The sequence below is a fragment of the Dermacentor albipictus genome, chromosome 2 (genome assembly GCF_038994185.2).
Source record: "Dermacentor albipictus isolate Rhodes 1998 colony chromosome 2, USDA_Dalb.pri_finalv2, whole genome shotgun sequence".
Lineage (NCBI taxonomy): Eukaryota > Metazoa > Arthropoda > Arachnida > Ixodida > Ixodidae > Dermacentor > Dermacentor albipictus.
Genome location: NC_091822.1, coordinates 71,773,836 through 71,787,372, shown reverse-complemented (window position 1 = coordinate 71,787,372; position 13,537 = coordinate 71,773,836). Strand labels below are relative to the sequence as shown.

The following is a 13,537-nucleotide window of genomic DNA, read 5'->3' as shown; positions in this document are numbered from 1 at the left end:
TGCAGGTATTTCCATTAAAACCACTCAGGTTGGTCGGCGTGCGAGTTGTTGAGGGCCAAGAGTTGCGACAATTTCAGGCTACATGACCAATGCGGCGACAAGTCTTCAAAGAACTACCGTAAGCAGTTTTTGACGCGGGACGCCTTAACGTTAGAGAAAGTTGTTAATGGCGCTATTGCTTTTTTTGAAAGATGCCTTTCAGCATGACGAGAAAAGTGCGTTTTTTTTTGTTGGCTTCCAAACTCAGCAAATCATTTCGTTTGACATGTTTAGGAATACGGTGCATGGAATAAATTTTGTGACTTATACAGCGCTTCACCGCGCATTTGTACAGGCGATTCGCCCCTTCAAGCTAGCACCTCTCACGCTGTTCCAAAACTGCTTCACCAGTGGCATTCCTGTTAGTTGCTGCCGAATTAAGTGCTGATGTTCTGGGTTCTGGTCCGTATTTAGGTTATCTATGAAAAATTCCGCCCATTTATTCAGAGACGTGGGCGTTTCCCTACACATATAGCCTGCTTTGATGCTTCTTGCTTTGCCTGAAATGCTCTAGCTTCCTGAGTACTCTTATCACGATGCTCCTACAGGTACTTTGATGAATTTGGTGGACGAGACACCTATTGTCACCCGCCGTGGTTGCTCAGTGGCTATGGTGTTGGGCTGTTGAGCACGAGGTCGCGGGATCGAATCCCGGCCACGGCGGCCGCATTTCGATGGGGGCGAAATGCGAAAACACCCGTGTGCTTAGATTTAGGTGCACGTTAAAGAACCCCAGGTGGTCAAAATTTCCGGAGTCCTCCACTACGGCGTGCCTCATAATCAGAAAGTGGTTTTGGCACGTAAAACCCCAAATAATATTATTATTACACCTATTGTCTTTACGTTTCCGATAGCTAACCACTCTGGGTCTTGTGCCAGGCAAACGGCACCAAGGTAATTGTAGTTAAGTATAATCTGGCACTAGAGTTCAGATCACTTATGTTTTAGACGCAGATTTCTTTTAGCCAATCCTTCGTCGTGCATTGTTTCTTTCCCTCAGGTAACGTATCGATGCTAGAGGAAACTCCATGCTTCAGAATAGTCTTAGTCTCAGCGCTGACAATTTCCTTACTTCACTGGATGTTTATCTCAATAGCAAAGGTATCCTTTTCGACTGCTATCAACTGTGCCTGCAAAAGAAAGGCATATGCATCGACTAGCGTGTAGCGCCTTTGTAATGTGACCTATATCTTTCTCAAATCAACAGAAGTCCTCACGACGACTTTCACCATTTCTGTACGAGTGTCCACATTTGTGCACACGATTTATTAAAGAAAGTACTCCTGAACAAAGCTAGCGCGGTAATAAATAACATGCCATTTTCAGCCTTGACTATGGTTAATTTAGCTTCCAAAGGAGGCTAAATATATATATATATATATATATATATATATATATATATATATATATATATATATATATATATATATATATATATATATATATATCGAGTCAAGCGACCGCCAAATAAAAACATGCTTCAAACGCTTTAGCAAATCTGACTATTGGGTATCAGTGTCCCTAATTGTCGATCCTTTTTAACGTGACAGCGTTAAGGAGTTCGTGTCACAGGAAAGTCGGTGTCGTGGGCGTCAGACGTGAGCAATAAATCCCAGAAGGCACTTGATAAATAAACAACATCTTGCAAGATGGGCTTGTGGGAATCGAACCAAGGTTTCCGGAGTGTGAGATGGAGACGCTACCACTCAGCTACGAGTTCGTTCCTTGAAAACGGGACAATATCGCCTCTAGTGAATGCGGTGCTGCCTTAGAAACGCGCAATAGAAAGTTATACTGCGCTGTATATCGGTAATTATGACCATGTAACTTACAGAAGCCGCAGTTTCACGAGTAGCGAAGTACGTTTCCGCTAAATTTCTTCTGCGCTCTGCGCACACGCAGAGCCATCTTGCGGCAAACACAGAAGACCCCCTCCTCGCAATGTACGGCACTGCCCCGACACCTGGCTCGCCACTGGCCCCATGATCGCGTCCGCCTTCATGGCGCGTTGGGGCCCGGCTATCTGTGCCGATCGCGACGTTTGGCTGGCGTAGCACGCTTGAGTAGGTGGTGCGAACGGGGTGCGATAACGCTATCGCGTTCCACTCTTGAAGGCGAAGCTTGAGCATCCTCCAATTTTTTATGACGTCATGTATACGTCAGCGAAAAGTTCTGAGAAATTCCCATCGTGCGATTTATCAGCCTGCATAATTGTTTACCTTGCCTCCCACGGAGGGTACCATAGTTAGCAGGCGTGGTCGTTAAGAAAAAAAAGACAATGGCTGCGAGGAGCTCACGACGTACATTAGCACCTTGTGTCACCATTTAAGGACATGGCTTTAGGATTTCAAAATGATTTTTAAGTCAGCGATGTTTTTCTGTGAACACCTCCGATAGGGCTACATAAAAAAAAAAGTTACTCATGTCCTTGCCCACATGTTTTAGGTAAGGAGCAGGTGGAGGGCACACACGTTCTAAAAAGCTTTTGATACGCCTGTTTCTTCTACTTCTGGTGGACCAAAAGCGTTGTTTACCTGATAATTATGAAGTTCTTGACGTTTTTATTATTTTTAAGTTGATGAAAACGACCAATACTTTACGGAATACATACTGGATGACAATGGCCTCCGGTTCTTAGATGTAAAATTGAAATTTTTAGCTAAACTTTTCAGCTGGTGCTATTCATCGCTTGCGAAAAATGACATTTTGGCCTGTGACTTCACTCACTATAGGATTGTAAAAAGAGGCTTTGTAATGCTCTACTTGGGAACGCGCTTAGAAGTTCCTGTATTCAGTAGATAAAGTTACCTCTGATAATGAGGTCCAGTTCCTTTTAAAAGCCAGCTTTCCTCTTTCGGTGTTGACGTCAGTGATGCAAACTTTGTTATAGAAGCTGAAATGGGGAAATGAACCCAACACGCCAAAAGAAGTCCAGTTGAACTGTCGAAAAAGAGCACAAGTTGTGCCACACATACAAAAAGGTAGCCGCAAGCTTAAGGATGTGTCGGACAGGTATGGGGTAGGAGTGTTCTTTTTTTGTCTAAACAACTTGCCCGTCTCTGCCTACGAATCACAGGATGCGCTTTGCAAGGATCACTGTGAAGGAATTTGACTGCTACGCTGTAGGATAATTTCCACCCTCAATAGTGAAAAATTGGGTCACCATCCCATCCGTGCAAAAGTGGATGCCCTGCAAAGCTATTGAAAACCACCACTACAACTACTGAGGGTGTATTTAATGCTTTATCGCTTCAGAGTAACGGTAATAATTGTAATTAAGCGCAATGGTAGTAAGTGTAATTTTGATAGAACACCACCACACATAGGGGTGCTGCAGCAACATTGAAAACAGCTGCTAATAATATTAATATTTGGGGTTTTACGTGCCAAAACCACTTTCTGATTATGAGGCACGCCGTAGTGGAGGACTCCGGAAATTTCGACCACCTGGGGTTCTTTAACGTGCACCTAAATCTAAGCACACGGGTGTTTTCGCATTTCGCCCCCATCGAAATGCGGCCGCCGTGGCCGGGATTCGATCCCGCGACCTCGTGCTCAGCAGCCTAACACCATAGCCACTGAGCAACCACGGCGGGTAAAAAACAGCTGCTAGGGTGGTTCTTTTATATACGAAAGGCTAGGGACGTCATTTTCCGCGTCGCAAGCTGATGTCGTTGGATCAGTTTGCGCAACTGTAAGCTTTACGAGGAAACGTACGTGCCAAGCGGTACGTGCTTCGTACTGTTACCACGAGCGCCATATCAATTATGCGGTTTGGTTAACTGTTTTGTGCTCTTTCTTTACCGAAACGTATTGTGTTGTATATGTCATATGCGTGATATGTAAAAAAAAAAATGTATGCACTTTTCACATTACCTTCCAGTTCAAGTTCAAGTTAAAGGGACACTAAAGGGAAACAATAAATCAGTTTAGACTGAAAGAGCATTGTTTGAGAACCCTGCAGGCAGTCATTTCAAAAAAGTAATTTGATTATTAGATGTGAAAATGAAGGTCCAAGTATCAGTATTTGAATTTCGCGCTGAAACCCCAGCGCCCGTACGTCAGCGTGACGTCAGGGATGCCAAAGTATGTTTTCGCATTTGGGCCGCGTTGGCTGAGTAAAGGTTCCAGAAACTTGCCATGTTTAATATTTGGTTCCATTAGAACACAATGTAGTCAATCTGTGCCGCTGTATATAATTAGTAGGCCCTAGAAGATGCCATCAATATCCATGACGTCACAGACCCCAGGTGCGGGAACTCAAGTAGGCGTCGCCACCCGTATTTCGTTCTTGCGCTTGTTCTGGCTTACCAAACGTCTTATCGTTATAAGAGTGGTGTTTTTGGTGTTGTAGAACGGTAATTTACTGATGCAGAAGAAATCATTTTTCACTTTAGTGTCCCTTTAAGTTTATTCCAACATCAACAACCTTGCTTACTGCTTGTCGCCTCTGCCGGAAGGGGGCACGAGGCAGTGCTCCTGGCCCGGCAGTGCCAACGGACACGAACAATGCCGACCAACAGGAGGCGAGCAGATTTGCCGTAATAAGGCGTAAATCTACCCATAAGTCGCACCCTTACACCAGAAAATCCAAGGAAACCCAAGTATATTTAAGAGTTGTGAATGCGAAGCATTTATTTTTTATTTATTCCGCCCTGGAGCTAAAGTTGTGCAATACAGAGGGGAATTAATAAATTAATGTAACCAAGGGCGCTATAACGTAAAACTATTCCAAACTTTTCTATTCCAATTCTGTTATCAGCCCTCCACGATTGGTCAAAAACTTTTTTCGACCACCCCCACTTCACCTGTCTGACACGCGACGTCACGAAAACCGCGATACCTCCCCATCTGATATGAAGTGCACACACTGATTATGCATGATTTGACAGAAAAAAGAAAAACAGTTACTTCTGATTCGACCCCTTTTCGCCATTAGTCCTCAGCTATTGGTAAAAAGTTTTCGGGCTGCACCCACTTCACCTGCCTGTCACGCGACGTCACGAAACCGCAAGAACTCACCGCGTCAAAGTGACGTGTACGCGATAAAGATGCATTAATATGCCGAACAAAACTGAATTTTCTTCGGAATAACCGTAGGCTGCCCCGTTCCGAAAGGAATAAAAGATGGCTGCCGCCGATCGCTCAGACGCTGGCTACTCGCATCTGCCGGAGAGCATGGGTGTATTTGCGTATAATAAAACTTCTTGCGTGGCCGTGTAACGTTTTCGAGCACTTTTGGCACATTTACCCCCTCATTCTGCCAACTCTTCTTTGCTGAGGGTCCGCTTTAGCGTCATTCTTGAGCTTCCGTTGCACGCCGCCGCGATTTTCGACCAGCCACCGCAAGGTAAGTAAGGGAAAGCCGGCCAATCGTAGACGCCGGCACCACCCTCTTCATCCGGTTATCGACTTTCAGTGCAGTGGCTCGGCCCCATCGAATCCCTCTCCGCTTGAGCGTTCTCCTGGCCTCTTGTCAGCCAATTAGATACGACAAGCCGCTCAGTGTAGGCAATGTTATTCGTTTTTCAAGCAAACAAAAGTGATCTCCTATGAACGAGGAGAGCGTTTGATTGGTCTTTTCAGACAACCCTGCGGGTGACCGCCTGGTGCTTGCGTTGGTGGTTACGCAAATTTGACGTCAGAAGATTGGAATAGAAACATATTGGAATAGTTTTACGTTATAGGGCCCCAACAGTTCGTGCGCTGGCGTTACAGCAGGTGTTCTGTGAGACCCGATGTGCTCCGACAAGGCCCGAGCATGCAAGCACGAGCGAGCGTAACGAGCAGGCTACGTCCCCTCGTGACATGGCTTCGCAGCCAATGAGAACGTAGGTGTGGTTCGGCCATGGTGGGCGCCACCGGCTTTTTTGCTCAGTGGAACATTTGAAGCTTTCACGTCGAAAGCGAGTGCAGGTGTGAGTTATAGACACATTTACACTCACTTACGTTCAAGGGTGTAAGTTATTTGACATTTCGCGTGCAGCGTTCCGCTGGGGTAGTGTATCAAGTTTAAATAAGCTGTGGTAGAACCTATATCGGGCAGAGTGGCCGCCGCATCTGCCGCCAAATGATAGTTTAATGAAGTATTTGGGTGCGCATCTTTTGGTGCATTGCCGATCTTGCCTTTCTAAAAATTGTGGGGTTTTACGTGCCAAAACCATTTTCTGATTATGAGGCATGCCGTAGTAGAGGACTCTGGAAATTTAGACTACCTGGGCTTCTTTAACGTGCACCTAAATCTAAGTACGCGAGTGTTTTCACCTTTGGATCCCATGACCTCGTGTTCAGCAGCCTAACACCATAGCCAGTGAGCAACCACGGCAGCTATCTTGACTTTCTGAACCGCAGTTCTGCGATCTGAAGATCCGGGCCAAAATCACAGATAAAACTGCGCGGGAATTGTTATTATATTTTAACATTGGCATCATAGTACAGCTTATTGTTACCCATACCCTATTTCTATATATGATGCCGAAATGCTACTGATAAGTTCTTGCCGTTGAAGTCGTCTATTGCGCTTCCCCGCCCCCAGTTATCGAGCGTTTTCATTGCATATATCAAGCTTGGTTTGTATCAGAATAAACACTTGTGAGAGTAGCACCTGTCTTTCTGTCTTATATTTTTGCTATCAATGGCTTTTCCTTTTCTGAATTGTTGCGCAACAAAAGAATAAATTCCGAAGTATTACTATGATCTGATTGTGAGGCAAGTCGTAGTGTGGGTCTCCGGATTAGTTTCGGCCACCTGGGGTTCTCGAAAGTGTCCCCGATAGGTGGGGCACCGACGTGTTTGCACTTCGCCCCATCAAAATGCCGTCGCCACGGCCAGGATTTGATCCGACCACCTCCTGCGTAGCAGAGCAACGTCGAAACCACTAATCACCTACGGCGGGTAACTACAAAAATCATCATTTATGTACATGATGCTTTGTGTTAGTAATATGTTCAACGTATAAATTCGCGTCGAGTATAACTCCCAACTAAGCTGCTTGATTGCCAATATTTGAAGAGGAGAGCACTACTTGCACAACACATCGCGATGTTTGGTTATCTAAGCGAATACGTTTCAACTATTATATTTGAATTGTTTACTGATCAGTTTACGTTCTGCAATTTCGAAACTGAAACCGAGTATTAGTGCAGTGATATTGTCTGCTTAGCCGAAATCCTTAAGCGATAAGATCAGTGTCGATAACACGCACTACGAACTTCATTTGTTCTTAGCTGCTGCTTTACAGAAGCCTTCTTTGTGCTTTGGTGCACACAAAAAAAAAATAACTACTCGGCTTTATAAGTAGCCTTTGGAGACCGGCATTAATAAAGTACTTCTAGGATAAGAACGCATGTTGAGGGCACATGGCTATTGATATTGCCCTGAGTTCGATAAGTATAGAGTTACTTAAATTTTCTGGATTAGTCAAGTGAATATTGCGACTTAATGCGGAAATGATGTGTGCTTGTTCCAGCAATCAGTACAAATAGGAGGAGCTGTTCTGTCTGCGAGAATCACTTGGAATGTCGTTGCAATGTAAAATATAAACCAGGCATACGTTCAGAAGAATGTGCTGTAGATACGAGTCAAAATCTACATGCAACAATGCACTGCTAGCGGATGCGCCTCGCACACCTTGATACGCTCCAGTTGCACGGGGATCAAGTAGCCTAACCCACCAAATTTCCTGTTTACTCTTAATGATCTCGTAAACATGGCCTTTCTTCCCCAATCACAGGCCTTTGAATCGAAAGTCATTCGGAGTGGTTGACACCCACGTAGTGCGTACGAGTTGCACCTATGTATGAAAAGGTGCACAAATTATTGAGCGTACGTTTTAAAATTTTAAGATAAAACAAGGGGATACCTTGCGAGTTCGGACCATCAGCATGATTTCTTGAGTCCCACGGGACAAGTCGCAATTACATAATTGGTTTGATTATGGATATGATCTTCTTATAGATGATACGGTACGTTATGAAAAGAACCACAATATTTGTTGTATGTATATGCGCTTGACATTGTTGGCTTGAGTGTCCTTCGCCATGGTAAAGACAACAAAATAGTAGCGCTAATAAAGCGTGAAACATCAAACTTGTCAGCCATTGTAGTGAACGTTTTAAAACAATATTTTATATGATTCTTCTAAGTAATGTAACTTAGGACGTTGCTTGTGGTTACCAGAAGATTGTGTTTGTATTCAGCTCTATATTTATGATTTTGACCTTGTCACTACTGCGAAGAAATATAACCCAGTTGCGTCTGCACCTATAGACACCGTGATATTCAAGGCATATATCTAGAGAGAGCGAACGTTCTCATTAGTTCATCTTGGAGAAAACACCATTGATAAGTGCGCAATGCGTCATGCTCCAAAGACGCGGTGCACTTCTATCTATTTCGCCTGTTTTTCTGAACCAAAAGGAATCGTGAGAAGGTTCGCTTTTTCTTATTGCGTCTCGAACATTGCCTAACTGTACAAGCATGCCTTTTTTTTCTAATGACTTATCTATCTCAAAATTATGTTGTATACCATGTCTTTGTTGGATATATTTCTGTTATGAAAAATTATCGCTAATATTTACGCCAGCATTTTTCAGGTTGACACATTGTGCAACATATTGTTATTTACGCTAGAGAACTGTGAATGTTTAATGTGCTGTGTGTTCTCTTACGCCAGTAAGTTTCGTCCTTTCTCTATCAAAACGCATGAGTTAATTACGCTCGTTAAATTTCATGTTGCACATACTCTAATATACAGGATACTGCGGAGAGACTTGTGGCCCAAACAATAGCCCTAAGGTCGATATAATCTCTTATTCGTGAAGATGGGTGATCCGGACTCATAGAAATCCTAAAAAGCAAGCCACTTCTCGCCCTGCTCAAAAGGAATTGCCTTGTCAGAACGTAGGCTTTAGAAAGGCCATTAGAAATTCGCCTTTCAGCCGTATACTGACCTATTAGGTGGGAGAAAAACACGTATGGGGAAAAATCGAGCACGAAGACATTGTACTAATGTATACTCGACTATCTTATTGTCAGGTTTCGCAGTCAAGCTATTCGTGGCAGCCGTTTCAATCTACACAATGCTGTACTTCGACAAGTACCGGGCTACAGCGCAGTCCTTCATCAGTGCCTCCCAAGGAGCAGCTGGCATGGTGGGACAATCCGTGCTGTCGTGCCTCGAGGAGAGTTACGGCCTCACAGGAGCGTTGGTCATATTCGGCGGGATACTCATGCACGCTGTACCACTCGCCATGCTTATGAACGAGCCACGCCGGATACGGCTTACTTGCTTCCGACGAAAGAAGTTACTAGCCTTTGACGCCAACATCATTGTTACTCCTGTGATCTCTGGTTCAAACAAAGCCGCCTTTTTAAAGTCAGGACAGCAGTGGGATTTCTCGGCTGTACAAGGCAGTGCGGACCAGCAGCTTGCCTTTGGGGCTGTAAATAATAATTCTATTACAGGGCAAAAAGTACTCTCACCTGAAGTTACTAGTGCAGACGCAAAATTATCATTGGAGGCTGCAATGTTTCAAGGCTCTAGTGCGAAGGACTCTTTGAGCAAGTCCTGCAATACTCGAAGTGAAAACTTGTACCCTTTAAAAGCAGACCACAAAACTTCGCTACCAAATTTGGGACTGAAATTGAACACTGCACGAAATCGAATGGTTGTGCCAAGCCAAAGCTTCTCCTTGAAAATTGCTCTTTCACTGTTTAAAGAACCAGCGTTTTACGTTTTACTCTTAGGATCTTTAGTCGGAGATTACACCGAAATGGTGTTCCTCGCCACGGCCGTGGAATACGCTGAGGATAAGTCAATGAGCATCAAAAACAGCGAACACTTAGTCACTCTGTGGTTTTTAGGACAGTTTCTCGGGAGTGGCCTATTACCTCTGCTAGCCGACTGCGTGGGGCATAGCCGTTCACTTTTCTATGTGGTCACTTTCGCACTTTCCTCCGTCTCTCTGGTGGTGCTGCCTCACGTGATGGATATCCCGAGCCTTTCCGTTCTTCTGCCGATACATGGCATGGCAATGGGCTTCATCAGGTGCGTCAAGTGCGTAGTTATAGCCGATCAAGTTGGCCCTGAAAGGACGGCAGCTTGTTGGGGCATCAGCGGGCTGGCGATAATCCCCTTATCTCTGGCGAACCCAACGATCATTGGTAAGTACAACGACGACTCTTTGGTTTTGGCATTCGAGGGAATGCAATTGCGATTGACGGAGAAAGCTAACATTTTCTGGTTAAGCTTTTGACAACACGCTTATATCACTTAGAACGCGCTCACATTAGGCTGTGTGCCGTGTGGGGTCCACTCACACGCTGCCATTTCTTCATACATCTAGCTCATGTATATTATATTATTCATTACAGGACAAATCTCACTGTAGAAGTAAAAAAAAGAACTGCGTTTTATTGCATAGCATAGTTCTTTTATGCTTGCAAAGCCAGGCTTAGCGTTTCTGCTCGTAGTAGACCAGACCTATACCAGTCAAAGAAGTACTAAAATACAAGAACAAAGAGAAGAGCACTGGTTTTCAGCCGTATTTCAGGAGGACGAGAAAGTAGATATCGGAACTAACTCTGCAATTGGGATCCTAGAATAATCGCACCTATATTCTACACACCATTCCGGCCAATGGAGTGTTTTTTTCCGTGTTTGTACGTGATGCCGCATGTTCACAATCGAAGTACCAAAAACCTTTGCCATTCAGGTGATTAGGGCACCTTGTAATGACCATGGCCACCAAGACAAGACGTAGCTGAGCAATGCTATGAAGCACGTGATATTTTTCTAGAAAAATGCCCTTTCAAGTGTTTCGTCACACCGTTACGTGTTTAACATCCGCCTATAATTTGGTATTTATGAATGTATTTGGTGCTGCAGGTTTCTTCCGGGATTCGGGAGGTTCATACGACAACTTCTACAGGATGCTCGGTGGGATCAACTTCTTCGTCATGGTTCAGTTTGCTGTCTTCCTTGTGTGTAGCAAAAAGAAGAATAACACAACCGTGAAGGCGGTCATTCGCACAGCTGGCACCATCACACACGAAGGAAAGGCGTCGTCACCTCCCCCGATGTCGTCATTCAAAAGTTCTCTCGTTGTGGGTTTGGAAGGGCATTTTAGGAGTAACGTCGGAACTTTATCAACTTGAGGGTCCCCATTCTCCTAGAGATTTTCCAGGTTACGTGCGTAGGAATAGCATAGTCATTGTAATGCGTGCAAAGCCCTCAAATTCTACTTACTACCTCTACTAACTTACCTCAAAGCAGAAAACCTTGTTCTGGGAGCTTCAATTCAGTGCAGCAATATAAAAGAGCGCGTCTAGGTTGACACAGCGTCACTACTGAATTCAAAAAGGTAATAAAAGGACGCAAGCTTGAACGAAATTGCCTCTGCCAGGGGCATCATTAGAATTTGCGTTGCGTATTATATTCCATAAAGACCCTAAATAAAAGTTCTGTACAATACTTACATATAGAAGGGCAGGGTTCGCTGACGTCACGCAAGGGTAATAGGAGATGGCTGGGCGAGGTCATGATTGAGTTTAGAGCAGACAAGAAATAGGCGCGATATGATTATCTTTATTATGGTGATGGAAATAATGAAAATATTTCTAACGGCTGATAGGCACTGAGTCTTCATTTTCCACATTTCGCATTGTTCGACAAGGTTTCCAAGGAATTGGACACAACATTTTCATTAGAATAAGTTTATGACGGCTACAAAGCCGCGGATAAACTAGCAACTATTGAAACCAAAGCGATATGTCGCTGAGATGTTTGGCGGTAGCGGGCTGAAAGGTGACGCAAGTGCTCTAAGGTCATCCATGCGCTGATAATTGATACCAAGTTGACCTCCAAAAGACTTGGGAAGCTGCAGGCAAAAGCTCCATATAACAATAAAAAGAAAACAAGCTCGCTATTTACTGAAAGCAAGTGGCGCCATGGAGAGCAAAATCGTATTTCAGTGTCCATATCATAAAATAATATGGAGCAGCATGAACGTCAAGAAGCGTACAGTGCTAACTTGTATCTCCTACTGTAATCAGCATTAATTGCAGAGACTAATGCTACAAGCCACTGTCAAAACCAACTTCTTTCAAGTAATTGTTCCTGAAGCCGACCATCCGAGCACACTTATTTCAGCGCTGTCGGAATATGTAATCACAGCTGCAAAACTGCAGCCGAAGTGTCAGTACTTCTTACGTGTCCCACAGCAAAGTGTAGCCATCACCCAGCCGAATAAGTCTTCTTCTAGGGAAGCACAACCTTTCTGCCGAACCACTCACCCATGTGAGCTGGCTAGCCTCCTGTTCAACAGAATAAACATGTTGAAAAGCTCCCACAGACGGTAGATTCGTTGCGTCTTGTGGTCTTCTCACACAGCATAAGGTTGCTTGCCTGCCGTCTTGAATATTAAAGCACACTAGCTCAGGTCAACCTGCCTGTCTTTCCTGCCAATAACTTCTATATATTCTTGCATATTGCGTAATAGAAAACGTGTGTGTAGCGATTGATCAAGGAGCAGTGCACTGCAGGGGCACGTACTTACCCGTCAGTTCGGGCTGAATAAAGCGTTCTTTTGCAGACCTTGGCCGGCCCTGATGGCCTCGGGGCTGGTCTGAGCTGGGGTCTGAACTACCGGGCTTGGGCGTGGGTCGATGCCTAATGTACACGCGCATGTTATACATACAACAAAATCAGTCATTATGAATTTAGGGTGACAGGAAAAAGTGACTGCTAATTACGTTAGCGAACAAAATAAGATAAGCTTTGAAGTTCCACTTGTTGTTTATTTCGGCAAAATAATTGTTTCGCCAGAACTAAAACAAGAATTCAGACGGAAACATTGTTTTGTAATTATCGACTCATGCGAAAGATTTCTGAAACGTCTAGAAAGTGGAAATGTGTGCAGAGAGTGGCGACGGTGGTATGACGACGCCAGTGTGTCGATGAGTACATGACGACGATGGGATCGCGACACTCGAGTGAAGACGATGGTATAACGAAGATAGTGTGACGACGACTGCGCGATGGCCATGCGGCAACGATGATGTGACAACGACTACTTGATGCCCATGAAATAAAGACGTTGGAGTGACGATGCAGGTATGTCCACCGTGGTGTGATAACGAGGGCACTACGACAACGTGATGTCAGTGCTGGAGTAATGCCGACTGGATGACATGCTCAAATGATTACGGTGGTATGAAGAAGACGAAAAAAATGTAATGGGGTTTTACGTGCCAAAACCACTTTCTGATTAAGAGGCACGCCGTAGTGGAGGACTTTCGATCACCTGGCGTTCTTTAACGTGCACCTAAATCTAAGCACATGGGTGTTTTCGCATTTAGCCCCCATCGAAATGCGGCCGCCGTGGCCGGGATTCGATCCCGCGACCTCGTGCTTAGCAGCCAAACACCATAGCTACTGAGCAAGGGAAGAAGACGACTTGAGTACAATAATCCGATGACAACTGCATGGTGACGACGG

At 44.6% G+C, this 13,537-nt stretch overlaps 1 protein-coding gene across 2 annotated transcripts in view; it reads left to right on the top strand.

The window, feature by feature from the left end:
- The window catches only part of LOC135908250 (monocarboxylate transporter 9-like), a 37,684-nt gene extending 25,264 nt beyond the window's left edge, over positions 1 to 12,420 (top strand). For both annotated transcript variants that reach the window (XM_065440014.1, XM_065440013.1), the window contains 2 exons: positions 9,076 to 10,203; positions 10,928 to 12,420. In XM_065440014.1, coding sequence (XP_065296086.1) covers positions 9,076 to 10,203; positions 10,928 to 11,196 — 1,397 coding nt within the window. In that variant the 3' untranslated portion in view covers positions 11,197 to 12,420. The remainder of the gene's footprint in view (positions 1 to 9,075; positions 10,204 to 10,927) is intronic.
- Positions 12,421 to 13,537: the final 1,117 nt, after the last annotated feature.